Below are 19177 nucleotides of genomic sequence, written 5' to 3'. Positions count from 1 at the left end.
TAGCAAGAGTCCATGAGCTAGTGACGTATGGGATATACATTCCTACCAGGAGGGGCAAAGTTTCCCAAACCTTAAAATGCCTATAAATACACCCCTCACCACACCCACAATTCAGTTTTACAAACTTTGCCTCCGATGGAGGTGGTGAAGTAAGTTTGTGCTAGATTCTACGTTGATATGCGCTCCGCAGCAAGTTGGAGCCCGGTTTTCCTCTCAGCGTGCAGTGAATGTCAGAGGGATGTGAGGAGAGTATTGCCTATTTGAATGCAGTGATCTCCTTCTAAGGGGTCTATTTCATAGGTTCTCTGTTATCGGTCGTAGAGATTCATCTCTTACCTCCCTTTTCAGATCGACGATATACTCTTATATATACCATTACCTCTACTGATTCTCGTTTCAGTACTGGTTTGGCTATCTGCTATATGTAGATGAGTGTCCTGGGGTAAGTAAGTCTTATTTTCTGTGACACTCCTAGCTATGGTTGGGCACTTTGTTTATAAAGTTCTAAATATATGTATTCAAACATTTATTTGCCTTGACTCAGAATGTTCAACTTTCCTTATTTTTCAGACAGTCAGTTTCATATTTGGGATAATGCATTTTAATTTAACATTTTTTACCTTAAAATTTGACTTTTTCCCTGTGGGCTGTTAGGCTCGCGGGGGCTGAAAATGCTTCATTTTATTGCGTCATTCTTGGCGCGGACTTTTTTGGCGCAAAAATTATATTTCCGTTTCCGGCGTCATACGTGTCGCCGGAAGTTGCGTCATTCTTTGACGTTATTTTGCGCCAAAAATGTCGGCGTTCCGGATGTGGCGTCATTTTTGGCGCCAAAAAGCATTTAGGCGCCAAATAATGTGGGCGTCTTATTTGGCGCGAAAAAATATGGGCGTCACTTTTGTCTCCACATTATTTAAGTCTCATTTTTTATTGCTTCTGGTTGCTAGAAGCTTGTTCTTTGGCATTTTTTCCCATTCCTGAAACTGTCATTTAAGGAATTTGATCAATTTTGCTTTATATGTTGTTTTTTTCTTTTACATATTGCAAGATGTTCCACGTTGCAACTGAGTCAGAAGTTACTTCAGGAAAGTCACTGCACAGTGCTGGAGCTACCAAGCTAAGTGTATCTGCTATAAACTTTTGGTATCTGTTTCTCCAGCTGTTATTTGTATTGCATGTCATGTCAAACTTATTAATGCAGATAAAATTTCCTTTAGTACTGTTACATTACCTGTTGCTGTTCCGTCAACATCTAATTTTCAGAGTGTTCCTGATAACATAAGAGATTTTATTTTTTAAATCCATTAAGAAGGCTATGTCTGTTATTTCTCCTTCTAGTATACATAAAAGTCTTTTAAAACTTCTCTTTTTTCAGATGAATTTTTAAATGAACATCATCATTCTGATACTGATAATGGTTCTTCTGGTTCAGAGGTTTCTGTCTCAGAGGTTGATGCTGATAAATCTTTGTATTTGTTCAAGATGGAATTTATTCGTTCTTTACTTAAAGAAGTGTTATTTGCATTAGAAATAGAGGATTCTGGTCCTCTTGATTCTAAATGTAAACGTTTAAATAAGGTTTTTAAATCTCCTGTAGTTATTCCAGAAGTGTTTTATCTCCCTGATGCTATTTCTGAAGTAATTTCCAGGGAATGGAATAATTTGGGTAATTTATTTACTCCTTCTAGACGTTTAAGCAAATTATATCCTGTGCCATCTGACAGATTAGAGTTTTTTGAGACAAAAATCCCTAAGGTTATGGGGCTATCTCTACTCCTGCTAATGTACTACTATTCCTACGGCAGATAGTACTTCATTTAAGGATCCTTTAGATAGGAAAATTGAATCCTTTCTAAGAAAAGCTTACTTATGTTCAGGTAATCTTCTTAGACCTGCTATATTTTTAGCGGATGTTGCTGCAGCTTCAACTTTTTGATTAGAAGCTTTAGAGCAACAAGTAACAGATCATAATTTTATAGCATTATTATTATTCTATAACATGCTAATAATTTTATTGGTGATACCATCTTTTGATATCATTAGAGTTGATGTCAGGTATATGTCTCTAGCTATTTTAGCTAGAGAAGCTTTATGGATTAAACTTGGAATGCTGACATGTCTTCTAAGTCATCTTTGCTTTCCCTTTCTTTCCAGGGTAAATAATCATTTTAGTTCCTTTCCTTACAAGGAACAAAAGCCTGATCCTTCATCCTCAGGAGCGGTATCAGTTTGGAAACTATTTCCAGTTTGGAATATATCCAAGCCTTATAGAAACCTATAGCCAGCTCCTAAGTACCTATGAAGGTGCGGCCCTTATTCCAGCTCAGCTGGTATGGGGCAGATTACGTTTTCTTCAAAGAAATTTGGATCAATTCCGTTCTTAATCTCTGGTTTCAGAAACATTGTTTCAGAAAGGTACAGAATTGGCTTCAAGTTAAGGCCTCCTGCTAAGAGATTCTTTTCTTTCCCGTGTCCCAGTTAACACAGCAAAGGCTCAGCATTTCTGTAATGTGTTTCAGATCTAGAGTTGGCTGGAGTATTTATGCCAGTTCCAGTTCTGGAACAGGGGCTGGGGTTTTATTTTATCTCTTCATTTGTACCAAAGAAGGTCAATTCCTTCAGACCAGTTCCGGATCTGTCATTATTGAATCGTTATGTTAGGATACCAACATTCAAGATGGTTTCTGTAGGACTATCCTGCCTTTTGTTTAGCAAGGGCATTATATGTCTACAATAGATTTACAGGATGTGTATCTGCATATTCCGATTCATCCAGATCACTTTTAGTGTCTGAGATTCTCTTTTTAGACAAGCATTACCAGTTTTGTGGCTCTACCGTTTGGTCTAGCCTCAGTTCCAAGAATTTTTTTCAAAGGTTCTCGGTGCCCCTTTTTTCTGTAATCAGAGAATAGGGTTTTGGTATTTCCTTATTTGGACGATATCTTGGTACTTGCTCAGTCTTCTCATTTTCGAAGAATCTCATACGAATCGACTTGTGTTGTTTCTTCAATTTCATGGTTGGAGGATCAATTTACCATTCAGTTCATTGATTCCTCAGACAAGGGTAACCTTTTTAGGTTTTTGTACATAAATTCAGTGTCTATGACTCTGTCCTTGTCAGACAAGAGAAGTTTAACATTGATATCAGCTTGTCAAAACCTTCAGTCACAATCATTCCCTTTGGTAGCCTTATGCATGGAAATGTTGGGTCTTAGGACTGCCGCATCAGATGCGATCTCCTTTGCTCGTTTTCACATGCGACCTCTTCAGCTCTGTATGCTGACCCAATGGTGCAGGGATTACTCAAAGATATCTCAATTAATATCTTTAAACCGATTTTACAACACTCTCTGACATGGTGGACAGATCACCATCGTTTAGTTCAGGGGGCTTCTTTGTTCTTCCGACCTGGACTATAATCTCAACAGATGCAAGTCTTACAGGTTGGGGAGCTGTGTGGGGGTATCTGACGGCACAAGGGGTTTGGGAATCTCAGGAGGTGAGATTTCCGATCAATATTTTGGAACTCCGTGCAATTTTCAGAGCTCTTCAGTCTTGGCCTCTTCTCAAGAGAGAGTTGTTCATTTGTTTTCAGATAGACAATGTCACAACTGTGGCATACATCAATCATCAAGGAGGGACTCACAGTCCTCTGGCTATGAAAGAAGTATCTCGAATTTTGGTTTGGGTGGAATCCAGCTCCTGTCTAATCTCTGTGGTTCATATCCCAGGTATGGACAATTGGAAAGCGGATTATCTCAGTCGCCAAACGTTGCATCCGGGCGAATGGTCTCTTCACCCAGAGGTATTTCTTCAGATTGTTCTAATGTGGGAACTTCCAGAAATAGATCTGATGGCTTCTCATCTAAACAAGAAACTTCCCAGGTATCTGTCCAGATCCCGGGATCCTCAGGCGGAGGCAGTGGATGCATTATCACTTCCTTGGAAGTATCATCCTGCCTATATCTTTCCGCCTCTAGTTCTTTTTCCAAGAGTAATCTCCAAGATTCTGAAGGAATGCTCGTTTGTTCTGCTGGTAGCTCCGGCATGGCCTCACAGGTTTTGGTATGTGGATCTTGTCCGGATGGCCTCTTGCCAACCGTGGACTCTTCCGTTAAGACCAGACCTTTTGTCTCAAGGTCCTTTTTTCCATCAGGATCTGAAATCCTTAAATTTAAAGGTATGGAGATTGAACGCTTGATTCTTGGTCAAAGAGGTTTCTCTGACTCTGTGATTAATACTATGTTACAGGCTCGTAAATCTGTATCCAGAGAGATATATTATAGAGTCTGGAAGACTTATATTTCTTGGTGTCTTTCTCATCATTTTTCTTGGCATTCTTTTAGAATACCGAGAATATTACAGTTTCTTCAGGATGGTTTAGATAAGGGTTTGTCCGCAAGTTCCTTGAAAGGTCAAATCTCTGCTCTTTCTGTTCTTTTTCACAGACAGATTGCTATTCTTCCTGATATTCATTGTTTTGTACAATCTTTGGTTCGTATAAAGCCTGTCATTAAGTCAATTTCTCCTCCTTGGAGTTTGAATTTGGTTCTGGGGGCTCTTCAAGCTCCTCCATTTGAACCTATGCATTCATTGGATATTAAATTACTTTCTTGGAAAGTTTTGTTCCTTTTGGCCATCTCTTCTGCCAGAAGAGTTTCTGAATTATCTGCTCTTTCTTGTGAGTCTCCTTTTCTGATTTTTCATCAGGATAAGGCGGTGTTGCGAACTTCTTTTGAATTTTTACCTAAGTTGTGAATTCCAACAACATTAGTGGAGACATTGTGGTTCCTTCATTATGTCTTAATCCTAAGAATTCTAAGGAGAAATCGTTGCATTCTTTGGATGTTATTAGAGCTTTGAAATATTATGTTGAAGCTACTAAGTCTTTCCGAAAGACTTCAAGTTTATTTGTTATCTTTTCCGGTTTTTGAAAGGCCAGAAAACTTCTGCCATTTCTTTGGCATCTTGGTTGAAATCTTTAATTCATCTTGCCTATGTTGAGTCGGGTAAGACTCCGCCTCATAGGATTACAGCTCATTCTACTAGGTCAGTTCTACTTCCTGGGCGTTTAGGAATGAAGCTTCGGTTGATCAGATTTGCAAAGCGGCAACTTGGTCCTCTTTGCATACTTTTACCAAATTCTACCATTTTGTTGTATTTTCTTCTTCTGAAGCAGTTTTTGGTAGAAAAGTACTTCAGGCAGCGTTTTCAGTTTGAATCTTCTGCTTATGTTTTTTCATTAAACTTTATTTTGGGTGTGGATTATTTTCAGCAGGAATTGGCTGTCTTTATTTTATCCCTCCCTCTCTAGTGACTCTTGTGTGGAAAGATCCACATCTTGTGTAGTCATTATCCCATACGTCACTAGCTCATGGACTCTTGCTAATTACATGAAAGAAAACATAATTTATGTAAGAACTTACCTGATAAATTCATTTCTTTCATATTAGCAAGAGTCCATGAGGCCCGCCCTTTTTTGTGGTGGTTATGATTTTTTTGTATAAAGCACAATTATTCCAATTCCTTATTTTATATGCTTTCGCACTTTTTTCTTATCACCCCACTTCTTGGCTATTCGTTAAACTGAATTGTGGGTGTGGTGAGGGGTGTATTTATAGGCATTTTAAGGTTTGGGAAACTTTGCCCCTCCTGGTAGGAATGTATATCCCATACGTCACTAGCTCATGGACTCTTGCTAATATGAAAGAAATGAATTTATCAGGTAAGTTCTTACATAAATTATGTTTTTTGTAGAGGGCGTGTGCCACTTGGCTGTTCAGTGAGTGTGTGCCGCAGTTTGACTGATTTTCTGCTTCTTCTTCTAGCTTTTCATTACGGTGATGGACAAACTGCGTCTTGAGATCAGAGCTATGGACGAGGTGAGTCACTCGACATACAGTACAGCTGTGCAGGTTTATTGAAAATGAGTCTGTTTTACAAACACTGACCGACTGAGAGTGACCATGAGGACATAGTAACCTGTTGTTACTGATCTCATAAGTTCTAGAATTGTGCTGCTCCCTGAAGAGAAAATTTCTTTGTAAGTGGTGTAAAGCCACATCTCTACTTCCTGTGCCAGAATTGTATTTTCTTAGCAAAGTCGCCAGTCGCCCAGGGACACCTCATATTGCTCCACATTGTATGTGAATAATCCAAATGGGCACACAGTGCAGCACCCGCTATACTGATAGTTTTATGCACATAGAGACACAACTGTAGTGCCCACAGTACTGACTATTTTATACAAGTAGTAATAGAACACTTCCCCGTGCGTTACCGTCTTATACAAATAGGAACACCACCCTACCGCCCGTACCGTCTTATACAAATAGGCACACCACCCTACCATACCTTCTTATACAAGTAGGCACACCACCCTGCCGTACTGTCTAATTCAAATAGGCACACCACTGTACTGCCCCTACTGTATTGTCCTATACAAATAGGCACACCACAACATACTGACTGGTTAATACCTATAGGTACACGCCGCTCCCTTTTGCCGTACTGACTGATTAATACCAATAGGTACTCAAGGCTCTTGCCCCTATTGTACGGTGTCCTCTGTCAACTTTTTGTATCCTGAATCACTTGCACTTGTTTTACTCGCCACTTGTGCTCATATTCTTCTGTTTTTGTCCCTTAACATTTTATGCTCTGTGACAGATCCAACCTGATTTGCGCGAGTTGATGGAGACCATGAACAGAATGAGCCATCTACCCCAGGACTTTGAAGGACGAGAGAAAGTCAGTCAGTGGTTAGTAGCTTCCATGACACTTGTTAATAAATTAGTAAACACTGTTTTAGGCACATGAGTGCTAACATATATGTTCAGATCTTAATAATAAAGACAATTTTACGCATGTGTGTGTTGTCACGCATTTTGCGTATGTGCGTGTGCTCACGCGTTTTACTCTGTGTTCATCCATGTTTGCCTTTAAGTCGTCCCCCCCCAGAGCTGTTTGTGTCTCAGTAGCAGTTTGTGTTGGTCCCACCTACTAATTCCTACTTTGTTGATTTTAGGCTGCAGAAGCTGAGCAGCATGTCGGCCTCTGATGAGCTGGATGATTCTCAAGTGCGCCAGATGCTTTTTGATTTAGAGTCTGCCTACAACGCCTTCAACCGTTTTCTTCATTCCTAACCACCACATTATAAGATTTATTGATCTCTGTATACTTTAGATTATTTATTGTCCCTTCATCATGATCCTTTTACTATAGTAGTTATAGGCTCTCTAGTTAGTTTTGTGTGTTTCAGGGTCAGGTATGTCCCTCTGGTGCTGTGAGCCGGATACACATTGCTCATGGTCATGAATTCTAATTTCTTCTGCCTGGACCCTTTATTTCTGTACGTTCTAATGGTTATTTTGTATCAATAAATGTTACCCCCTGTTACAAGACAGGAGTTTTATTGTGTTATTTTGCCCAGAGATTAACCAGCACACAGCTGTGTCACTGATTTAGTGAGCTACATATTCTGCAGTGTGCGCTATAGGCCCTAAAGACTGCTGGATCTGGGCTCCTTTTCATGACCCTTCAACCTGTGCTCACTGCCATGACTGAGCCTGCTCGCTCCTGTAGCACAACCACCTCCTCCATATTCCGCCTGTACCGCTAAGGCTCATCCTACAACCTGCGCAACGTCTGCCATACTTATGAGCATTACTTGTTAAATAGAGTAAAATATTATAAAGTTTATAATATTACTATTGTATATGTACTGGATAGGTGTTCAGGATTGTGCTATGGCATTGCGCTTAATGGTAGTTGGGCAGAACGGTGCTATAGCATTGCACTTACTGGCAGGCAGGACTTTGGTATGGCATTGCACTTACTGATAGGTGTGCAAGACTGTGCTATGGCATTGCACTTACTGGTAGGAAGGCAGGACTGCGCTATGGCATTGCACTTACTGGTAGGAAGGCAGGACTGGGGTTTGGCATTGTGCTTACTGGTAGGCGGGCAGGACTGGGGTATGGCATTGTGCTTACTGGTAGGCGGGCAGGACTGGGGTATGGCATTGTGCTTACTGGTAGGCGGGCAGGACTGGGGTATGGCATTGTGCTTACTGGTAGGCGGGCAGGACTGGGGTATGGCATTGTGCTTACTGGTAGGCAGGCAGGACTGGGGTATGGCGTTGTGCTTACTGGTAGGAGGACAGGACTGGGGTATGGCATTGTGCTTACTGGTAGGCGGGCAGGACTGGGGTATGGCATTGTGCTTGCTGGTAGATGGGCAGGACTGGGGTATGGCATTGTTCTTGCTGGTAGATGGGCAGGACTGGGGTATGGCATTGCGCTTTCTGGTAGGTGTGCAGGACTGGGGTATGGAATTGCGCTTACTGGTAGGTGTGCAGGACTGTGGTATGGCATTGTGCTTACTGGTAGGTAGGCAGGATTGGGGTATGGCATTGTGCTGACTGGTAGGTGGGCAGGACTGGGGTATGGCATTGCGCTTACTGGTAGGTGTGCAGGACTGTGCTATGGCACTGTGCTTACTGGTAGGTAGGTAGGCAGGATTGGGGTATGGCATTGTGCTGACTGGTAGGTGGGCAGGCCTGGGGTATGGCATTGCGCTTACTGGTAGGTAGGTAGGCAGGATTGGGATATGGCATTGTGCTGACTGGTAGGTACTGCTTTATGAGCAAGCTGGAACTTCTCAGTCGTCCAGAGAAGTGAAAAATAGGTCATCCGGAAACTTCTTAAGCACTTGAGTTATGGATGATACAAAAAGTACACAAAATTCACTTGGTGTATAACAGAATAAAAATAAAAAGTGAATGATTTAAATTACAAAATCTTAAAGGAAAATATATATTCCAATTTAAGGATATGTGTGATCCGTGTGGTTTCTCCTTCCTCTTGGTAAATTTAGGATTTCTTTCAAACTTCCAAAATAAAAATAGAAACAATATAGTGCAATATGTTTGATAACAAAGATATTATTCACACCAGTGGTCCCTCCAGGGGGCTACTCACACTTAGAAGAGCCAACCAGGCTCTGGGTTCAGACGCACACCCGGTTTTATACTGCCAGTCTTCCAGTATAACTCCAAACGCAGACAGCTGCTTCAGTAAAATATTTTCTTTTACAAAGATATGACGAGTCCACGGATTTCATCCTTACTTGTGGGATATTAACCTCCTGCTAACAGGAAGTGACAAAGAGCACCACAGCAGAGCTGTATATATATAGCCCCTCCCCTTCCCCTCCACCCCCAGTCATTCTCTTTGCCTCTGATATACTAGGAAGACATGGTAAAGTGAGGTGTTACTTTTAGTTTATTCAATCAAGAAGTTTTTTATTTTAAATGGTACCGGTGCGTACTATATTCCTCAGGGAGATATGGAAGAAGATTTCTGCCCTGAGGTTTGATGATCTTAGCATTTGGAACTAAGATCCACGCTGGTTCCCACAAGGCTTCTGAAGGTAACCATGAGACATCTTCAGTGTGGAGACCGGTTTCATGCTACAAGCAGCATTAAGGTATGTGCAACCTTTTTTTCTGAGGAGACTTGGTGTATCAGAACTGGCTGGCATTATTTCTCTGTATGGGAATGGGGTAAGCAGTAAAACCTATTTCTCTTGTAAGGTGTATCCAGTCCACGGATTCATCCATTACTTGTGGGATATTCTCCTTCCCAACAGGGAGCTGCAAGAGGATCACCCACAGCAGAGCTGTCTATATAGCTCCTCCCCTAACTGCCACCTCCCAGTCATTCTCTTGCAGCTCTCGACAAGGGTAGTAGCTAGAGAGATGTGGTGCATTAATGTAGTTTATCTTCAATCAAAAGTTTTTTTTTTGTTTTTTTTTCTTCTACGTAGAATTTGTTTTATATAAATAAAAATGTGAGTAGCACATTTGGGTTAACAGAAAAAAAATGAGACAAATTTGAAAACAAAATGATGTTTAATTTTCTTTGTATGTATATATATGTCGTGTCCTAATTGGAAACAAAAGGTAATGCAAGTCTTAAGATGACCAAGTCTCTGAACTATGATTGTATTATCACAAATGTGTCTCAACTAATAAAGAAATATTAAAAAAAAAAAAAAGGTAAGCCTGATTACAGTGATTTAATAATGACTGGTATCATGCTTGCTGTAAAGGGTAATATTTTTATTATTTACTCTCATTACTGAATAGATATAACGTTTGCTTGATGTATATAAACGTTTATTACAAATGGTAATAAAACTTTATTCTGGGGCCCAGTTTTTCCACATGGCTGGCTAGATTTTGCCTAGAGATAGTTTTTTAAGGCCCTCTCAATGTGAGTACAGGTTGGGAGGGGCCTAATTTTACGCCTAAATTGCGCAGTAGTTTTTGCAGCTTGAGACATCCAGCTTCCCTGAAGGAGTCCCCTGAACATATAGGACCTCTCTAAAGGGTTTTTGTGCCTTCCAAAGTCAGGCAGGTAGGAGCCACAGTAGAGCTGTTTAAAAACGTTTATATCGGGGTTTTTTTATCCGGTTTTGAAATTAAGGGGTTAATCATCCATTTGCAAGTGGGTGCAATGCTATTTCAGTCTATTATACACACTGTAAAAATTTCGTAAAATTTACTGCTTTTTTCACTGTTTTGCAGTTTCTGTGATTGTTTTTTTCTCTTAAAGGCACAGTACCGTTTTTATTTTTTGCTTGTTCAGTTATTATAGTGTTTTCCAAGCTTGCTGGTCTCATTACTAGTCTGTTAAACATGTCTGACATAGAGGAAACTCATTGTTCATTATGTTTAGAAGCCATTGTGGAACCCCCTCTTAGAATGTGTACCAAATGCACTGATCTTACTATAAGTTATAAAGATCATATTCTGGCTTTAAAAGATTTATCACCAGAGGAAACTGACAAGGGGAAAGTTATGCCGACTAACTCTCCCCACGTGTCAGAACCTATGACTCCCGCTCAAGGGACGCCCGCTCTAGAGGTGCCAAGTACATCTGGCACGCCCATAGCATTTACCTTACAAGACATGGCGGCAGTTATGGATCATACCCTTACAGCGGTATTGTCCAAACTACCAGGGTTACAAGGAAAGCAATACAGCTCTGGGGCTAGGAAAAATACAGAGCACTCTGACGCTTTAGTAGCTATGTCTGATATCCCCTCACAATATGCAGAAGCTGAGGAAGGAGAGCTTCTATCTGTGGGTGATTTTTCTGACTCAGGGAAGATAATTCAACCTGATTCTGATATGTCTACATTTAAATTTAAGCTTGAACACCTCCGCGTGTTGCTCAGGGAGGTTTTAGCTGCTCTGAATGACTGTGACACCATTATGGTCCCAGAGAAATTGTGTAGATTGGATAAATACTATGCAGTGCCTGTTTACACTGATGTTTTTCCAATACCTAAGAGGTTTTCAGAAACTATTACCAAGGAATGGGATAGACCAGGTGTACCGTTCTCTCCCCCTCCTGTTTTTAAAAAGATGTTTCTCATAGATGCCGCTACACGGGACTTATGGCAAACGGTCCCTAAGGTGGAGGGAGCAGTCTCTACCCTAGCTAAGCGTACAACTATCCCCGTCGACGACATTTGTGCTTTCCTAGATCCAATGGATAAAAAGGGGTTACCTTAAGAAAATGTTTATTCAACAGGGTTTTATTCTCCAGCCTCTTGCATGCATTGCCCCTGTCACTGCTGCTGCAGCCTTCTGGTTTGAGTCTCTGGAAGAGGCTCTACAGGTAGAAACCCCATTGGATGATAAACTTGACAAGCTTAATGCTCTTAAGCTAGCCAATTCATTTGTTTCTGATGCCGTTGTTCATTTAACCAAACTAACGGCTAAGAACTCAGGTTTTGCTATTCAAGCGCGTAGGGCGTTATGGCTTAAATCCTGGTCAGCTGACGTTACTTCAAAGTCTAAGCTTCTCAATATTCCCTTCAAGGGGCAGACCCTATTCGGGCCCGGACTGAAGAAGATCATTTCTGATATTACTGGAGGAAAAGGTCACGCCCTTCCTCAGGATAGGTCCAACAAATTAAGGACCAAACAGACTAATTTTCGTGCCTTTCGAAACTTCAAGACTGGCGCAGCATCAACTTCCTCTAATACAAAACAAGAGGGAAATTTTGCCCAGTCCAAGCCGGTCTGGAGACCTAACCAGGCTTGGAACAAAGGAAAGCAGGCCAAAAAGCCTGCTGCTGCCTCTAAGACAGCATGAAAGATCAGCCCCCGATCCGGTAACGGATCTAGTAGGGGGCAGACTTTCTCTCTTCGCCCAGGCTTGGGCAAGAGATGTGCAGGATCCCTGGACGTTGGAAATTGTGTCCCAGGGGTATCTTCTGGACTTCAAAGCTTCTTCCCCAAAAGGAAGATTTCACCTCTCACAATTATCTGCAAACCAGATAAAGAGAGAGGCATTCTTACGTTGTGTTCAAGACCTCCTAGTTATGGGAGTGATCCACCCAGTTCCAAGGGAGGAACAGGGGCAAGGCTTCTATTCAAATCTGTTTGTGGTTCCCAAGAAAGAGGGAACCTTCAGACCAATCTTAGATCTCAAGATCCTAAACAAATTTCTCAGGGTCCCATCCTTCAAGATGGAGACTATTCGAACCATCCTACCTATGATCCAGGAGGGTCAATATATGACTACCGTGGACTTAAAGGATGCTTATCTTCACATTCCGATACACCGAGATCATCATCGGTTTCTCAGGTTCGCCTTCCTAGACAGGCATTACCAGTTTGTAGCTCTTCCCTTTGGGTTAGCTACGGCACCAAGAATCTTTACGAAGGTTCTGGGGTCACTTCTGGCGGTCCTAATGCCGCGGGGTATAGCAGTAGCCCCTTACCTAGACGACATTCTGATTCAGGTGTCGAATTTTCAAATTGCCAAGTCCCATACGGACATTGTTCTGGCATTCCTGAGGTCTCATGGGTGGAAAGTGAACGAAGAAAAGAGTTCTCTATCCCCTCTCACAAGAGTTTGCTTCCTTGGAACTCTGATAGATTCTGTAGAAATGAAGATTTACCTGACAGAGGCCAGGTTGTCAAAACTTCTAAATTCCTGCCGTGTTCTTTATTCTACTTCTCGCCCTTCAGTGGCTCAGTGTATGGAAGTAATCGGCTTAATGGTAGCGGCAATGGAAATAGTGCCGTTTGCCCGCCTACATCTCAGACCGCTGCAACTCTGCATGCTCAGTCAGTAGAATGGGGATTACACAGATTTGTCCCCTCTACTAAATCTGGATCAAGAGACCAGGGATTCTCTTCTCTGGTGGCTATCTCGGGTCCATCTGTCCAAAGGTATGACCTTCCGCAGGCCAGATTGGACAATAGTAACAACAGATGCCAGCCTTCTGGTCTTGGGTGCAGTCTGGAACTCCCTGAAGGCTCAGGGATCGTGGACTCAGGAGGAGGCACTCCTTCCGATAAACATTCTGGAACTAAGAGCGATATTCAATGCTCTTCAGGCTTGGCCTCAGCTAGCTGCGTTCAGGTTCATCAGATTTCAGTCGGACAACATCACGACTGTAGCTTACATCAACCATCAAGGGGGAACAAGGAGTTCCCTGGCAATGTTGGAGGTTTCAAAGATAATTCTATGGGCAGAGATTCACTCTTGCCATCTATCAGCTATCCATATCCCAGGAGTAGAGAACTGGGAGGCGGATTTTCTAAGTCGACAGACTTTTCATCCGGGGGAGTGGGAGCTCCATCCGGAGGTATTTGCACAGTTGATTCAACTTTGGGGCAAACCAGAACTGGATCTCATGGCGTCTCGCCAGAACGCCAAGCTTCCTTGTTACGGATCCAGGTCCAGGGATCCCAAGGCAGCACTAATAGATGCTCTAGCAGCGCCTTGGTCCTTCAACCTGGCTTATGTGTTTCCACCGTTTCCTCTGCTCCCTCGTCTGATTGCCAAGATCAAGCAGGAGAGAGCTTCAGTGATTTTGATAGCACCTGCGTGGCCACGCAGGACTTGGTATTCAGATCTGGTGGACATGTCATCCTTTCCACCATGGACTCTGCCGCTGAGACAGGACCTTCTACTTCAGGGTCCTTTCAACCATCCAAATCTAATTTCTCTGCGTCTGACTGCTTGGAGATTGAACGCTTGATTTTATCAAAGCGTGGTTTCTCCGAGTTGGTCATTGATACCTTAATACAGGCGCGAAAGCCTGTCACCAGGAAAATCTATCATAAGATATGGTGTAAATATCTTCATTGGTGTGAATCTAAGGGTTACTCATGGAGTAAAGTCAGGATTCCTAGGATATTATCCTTTAAGAAGGATTGGAGAAGGGTTTGTCAGCTAGTTCCTTAAAGGGACAGATTTCTGCTCTGTCTATTCTTTTGCACAAACGTCTGGCTGAGGTTCCAGATGTTCAGGCGTTTTGTCAGGCTCTGGTTAGAATCAAGCCTGTTTATAAACCCGTTGCTCCGCCATGGAGTTTAAATTTAGTTCTTAAAGTTCTTCAAGCGGTTCCGTTTGAACCTTTGCATTCCATAGATATTAAGCTCTTATCTTGGAAAGTTCTGTTTTTAGTAGCTATCTCCTCGGCTCGAAGAGTTTCGGAGTTATCTGCTTTACAATGTGATTCCCCTTATCTCGTTTTCCATGCAGATAAGGTAGTGTTACGTACCAAACCTGGTTTTCTACCTAAGGTAGTATCTAATAAGAATATCAATCAGGATATTGTTGTTCCGTCACTGTGTCCTAATCCTTCTTCAAAGAAGGAACGTCTATTACACAATCTTGACGTGGTTCGTGCTTTAAAGTTTTATTTACAAGCTACTAGAGAAATTTGTCAAACATCTGCATTGTTTGTTGTCTACTCTGGACAGAGGAGAGGCCAAAAGGCTTCGGCAACTTCTCTTTCTTTTTGGCTAAGAAGTATAATCCGCTTAGCTTATGAGACTGCTGGCCAGCAGCCTCCTGAGAGAATTACAGCTCATTCCACTAGAGCAGTAGCTTCCACATGGGCTTTTAAAAATGAGGCTTCTGTTGAACAGATTTGTAAGGCGGCGACTTGGTCTTCGCTTCATACCTTTTCTAAATTCTACAAATTTGATACTTTTGCTTCTTCGGAGGCTGTTTTTGGGAGAAAGGTCTAACAGGCAGTGGTGCCCTCCGTTTAAGCGCCTGCCTTGTCCCTCCCTTCATCCGTGTCCTATAGCTTTGGTATTGGTATCCCACAAGTAATGGATGAATCCGTGGACTGGATACACCTTACAAGAGAAAACAAAATTTATGCTTACCTGATAAATTTATTTATCTTCTGGTGTATCCAGTCCACGGCCCGCCCTGTCATTTTAAGGCAGGTGTTAATTATTTATTTTTAAACTACAGTCACGCTTGTCTTCGGTCGAATGACTGGATATGACAGTTAGGGGAGGAGCTATATAGCAGCTCTGCTGTGGGTGATCCTCTTGCAGCTCCCTGTTGGGAAGGAGAATATCCCACAAGTAATGGATGAATCCGTGGACTGGATACACCTTACAAGAGAAATAAATTTATCAGGTAAGCATAAATTTTGTTTTTAATAAGAGGGGTGTTACTGGAGTCCCTATTTTATATTTATCATTAGTTGATATTTGGGCATTATGTGACATGGGAGACAATATAAAAAACAATGTTTTATGTTTTTTATTTTTGGCACTTAAAACTTATTGGTTTTATGCTTGAGGGTTATATTGTGTGTGTATTTTTACTTTAGTCCAAAACTGCATTTCCATGCGGTGTTGTTTGGGCCTACTCCGACTTTTGACCTTAAGGGGTGGAGCCTATTTTGGCGCACTTCCTTCAGGCTTAGCAGCAGCAAACAGTAACTCGGTGGCTCCTGGACTGTGTAGCTGGTCTGAAGGGTTGGAAACTTGATTTGAAGTACCCTGGGAGCAGGTAGGTGCCACAGCAGAGCTGTGGCGAGGTGCAGAGTGTATTTTTATCTATCTTTTTACATTTAAATTTAAGCTTGAACACCTCCGCCTGTTGCTTAGAGAGGTTTTAGCGACTCTGGATGATTGTGATCCTATTTGTGATTCCTCCAGAGAAATTATGTAAAATGGATAAATATTTGGAAGTTCCTACTTACACTGATGTTTTTCCGGTTCCTAAGAGAATTTCGGAAATTTTTAGTAAGGAATGGGATAGACCAGGTATACCATTTTCTCCCTCTCCTAATTTTAAGAAAATGTTTCCTATATCAGATACCATTCGGGACTCATGGCAAGTGGTCCCTAAGGTAGAGGGAGCTATATCTTCCCTCAGCAAGTAGTACAACAGGCAGTCAGATGATATACAGTACAACAGGCAGTCAGATGATATACAGTACAACAGGCAGTCAGATGATATACAGTACAACAGTGAGTCAGATGATATACAGTACAACAGGCAGTCAGATGATATACAGTACAACAGGCAGACAGATGATATACAGTACAACAGGCAGTCAGATGATATACAGTACAACAGGCAGACAGATGATATACAGTACAACAAGCAGTCAGATGATATACAGTACAACAGGCAGTCAGATGATATACAGTACAACAGGCAGTCAGATGATATACAGTACAACAGGCAGTCAGATGATATACAGTACAACAAGCAGTCAGATGATATACAGTACAACAGGCAGTCAGATGATATACAGTACAACAGGCAGTCAGATGATATACAGTACAACAGGCAGTCAGATGATATACAGTACAACAAGCAGTCAGATGATATACAGTACAACAGGCAGTCAGATGATATACAGTACAACAGGCAGTCAGATGATATACAGTACAACAAGCAGTCAGATGATATACAGTACAACAGGCAGTCAGATGATATACAGTACAACAAGCAGTCAGATGATATACAGTACAACAGGCAGTCAGATGATATACAGTACAACAATGAGTCAGATGATATACAGTACAACAGGCAGTCAGATGATATATAGTACAACAGTCAGATGATATACAGTACAACAAGCAGTCAGATGATATACAGTACAACAGGCAGTCAGATGATATACAGTACAACAGGCAGTCAGATGATATATAGTACAACAGGCAGCCAGATGATATACAGTACAACAGGCAGTCAGATGATATATAGTACAACAAGCAGTCAGATGATATACAGTACATCAGGCAGTCAGATGATATACAGTACAACAGGCAGTCAGATGATATACAGTACAACAGGCAGTCAGATGATATACAGTACAACAAGCAGTCAGATGATATACAGTACATCAGGCAGTCAGATGATATACAGTACATCAGGCAGTCAGATGATATACAGTACATCAGGCAGTCAGATGATATACAGTACAACAGGCAGACAGATGATATACAGTACAACAGGCAGACAGATGATATACAGTACAACAGGCAGACAGATGATATACAGTACAACAGGCAGACAGATGATATACAGTACAACAGGCAGACAGATGATATACAGTACAACAGGCAGACAGATGATATACAGTACAACAGGCAGACAGATGATATACAGTACAACAGGCAGACAGATGATATACAGTACAACAGGCAGACAGATGATATACAGTACAACAGGCAGACAGATGATATACAGTACAACAGGCAGTCAGATGATATACAGTACAACAGGCAGACAGATGATATACAGTACAACAGGCAGACAGATGATATACAGTACAACAGGCAGACAGATGATATACAGTACAACAGGCAGACAGATGATATACAGTACAACAGGCAGTTAGATGATATACAGTACAACAGGCAGTCAGATGATATACAGTACAACAGTGAGTCAGATGATATACAGTACAACAGGCAGACAGATGATATACAGTACAACAGGCAGACAGATGATATACAGTACAACAGGCAGACAGATGATATACAGTACAACAGGCAGTCAGATGATATACAGTACAACAGGCAGACAGATGATATACAGTACAACAGGCAGACAGATGATATACAGTACAACAGGCAGTCAGATGATATACAGTACAACAGGCAGTCAGATGATATACAGTACAACAGTGAGTCAGATGATATACAGTACAACAGGCAGACAGATGATATACAGTACAACAGGCAGACAGATGATATACAGTACAACAGGCAGACAGATGATATACAGTACAACAGGCAGTCAGATGATATACAGTACAACAGGCAGACAGATGATATACAGTACAACAGGCAGACAGATGATATACAGTACAACAGGCAGACAGATGATATACAGTACAACAGGCAGACAGATGATATACAGTACAACAGGCAGTCAGATGATATACAGTACAACAGGCAGTCAGATGATATACAGTACAACAGTGAGTCAGATGATATACAGTACAACAGGCAGTCAGATGATATACAGTACAACAGGCAGACAGATGATATACAGTACAACAGGCAGACAGATGATATACAGTACAACAGGCAGACAGATGATATACAGTACAACAGGCAGACAGATGATATACAGTACAACAGGCAGACAGATGATATACAGTACAACAGGCAGACAGATGATATACAGTACAACAGACAGATGATATACAGTACAACAGACAGATGATATACAGTACAACAGGCAGACAGATGATATACAGTACAACAGACAGATGATATACAGTACAACAGACAGATGATATACAGTACAACAGGCAGATGATATACAGTACAACAGACAGGTGATATACAGTACAACAGGCAGATGATATACAGTACAACAGGCAGATGATATACAGTACAACAGACAGGTGATATACAGTACAACAGGCAGACAGATGATATACAGTACAACAGACAGGTGATATACAGTACAACAGACAGGTGATATACAGTACAACAGGCAGACAGATGATAAATAGGGCAATAGGAGGAGTTTTAGGGTGTGGCTGTGGTTATTCTACGTATTTTCTGCATCAGACATTACACTTGGCCTTAATGACGTCTTCTGTTTATTGTTAACAACGGTCACACCTGTCAGTCTGCACAAACCTGTCTGTCCAGTTTCCACCGACCATTCTATTACACAGAGGGAGGGTTAGGCTGAGTCTGCACAGAGAATGAGGGGAATAGGGCATTTATAATAGAGAACGGTGTGCTGAGGAAGTGTAAACTGCTGTTAACTGGGTGCAGAGCTGGGCACTGTCAAGGAGGGGAGGACTGAGGATACCTGGGTGCCAGCTGGTGAAGAGAACTAGGTAACAGGGGAGTGGA

The 19177-nt window shown here is 41.7% G+C and overlaps 2 protein-coding genes across 2 annotated transcripts in view; both read left to right on the top strand.

Annotated features, from left to right (window-relative positions):
* VPS28 (VPS28 subunit of ESCRT-I) overlaps window positions 1–7403 on the top strand; it is a 103211-nt gene extending 95808 nt beyond the window's left edge. The window contains exons 8-10 of the mRNA XM_053705707.1: window positions 5829–5882; window positions 6670–6761; window positions 7028–7403. Coding sequence (XP_053561682.1) covers window positions 5829–5882; window positions 6670–6761; window positions 7028–7145 — 264 coding nt within the window. The 3' untranslated portion in view covers window positions 7146–7403. The remainder of the gene's footprint in view (window positions 1–5828; window positions 5883–6669; window positions 6762–7027) is intronic.
* Window positions 7404–18980: 11577 nt separating this feature from the next.
* The window catches only part of SLC37A1 (solute carrier family 37 member 1), a 303425-nt gene continuing 303228 nt past the window's right edge, over window positions 18981–19177 (top strand). Inside the window, exon 1 of the mRNA XM_053705706.1 lies at window positions 18981–19161. The gene's annotated coding sequence lies outside the window, so the exon portion shown is untranslated. The remainder of the gene's footprint in view (window positions 19162–19177) is intronic.

The sequence above is a fragment of the Bombina bombina genome, chromosome 3 (genome assembly GCF_027579735.1).
Source record: "Bombina bombina isolate aBomBom1 chromosome 3, aBomBom1.pri, whole genome shotgun sequence".
In the NCBI taxonomy this organism is placed as follows: domain Eukaryota; kingdom Metazoa; phylum Chordata; class Amphibia; order Anura; family Bombinatoridae; genus Bombina; species Bombina bombina.
This window is presented reverse-complemented; position numbering and strand designations above follow the sequence as displayed.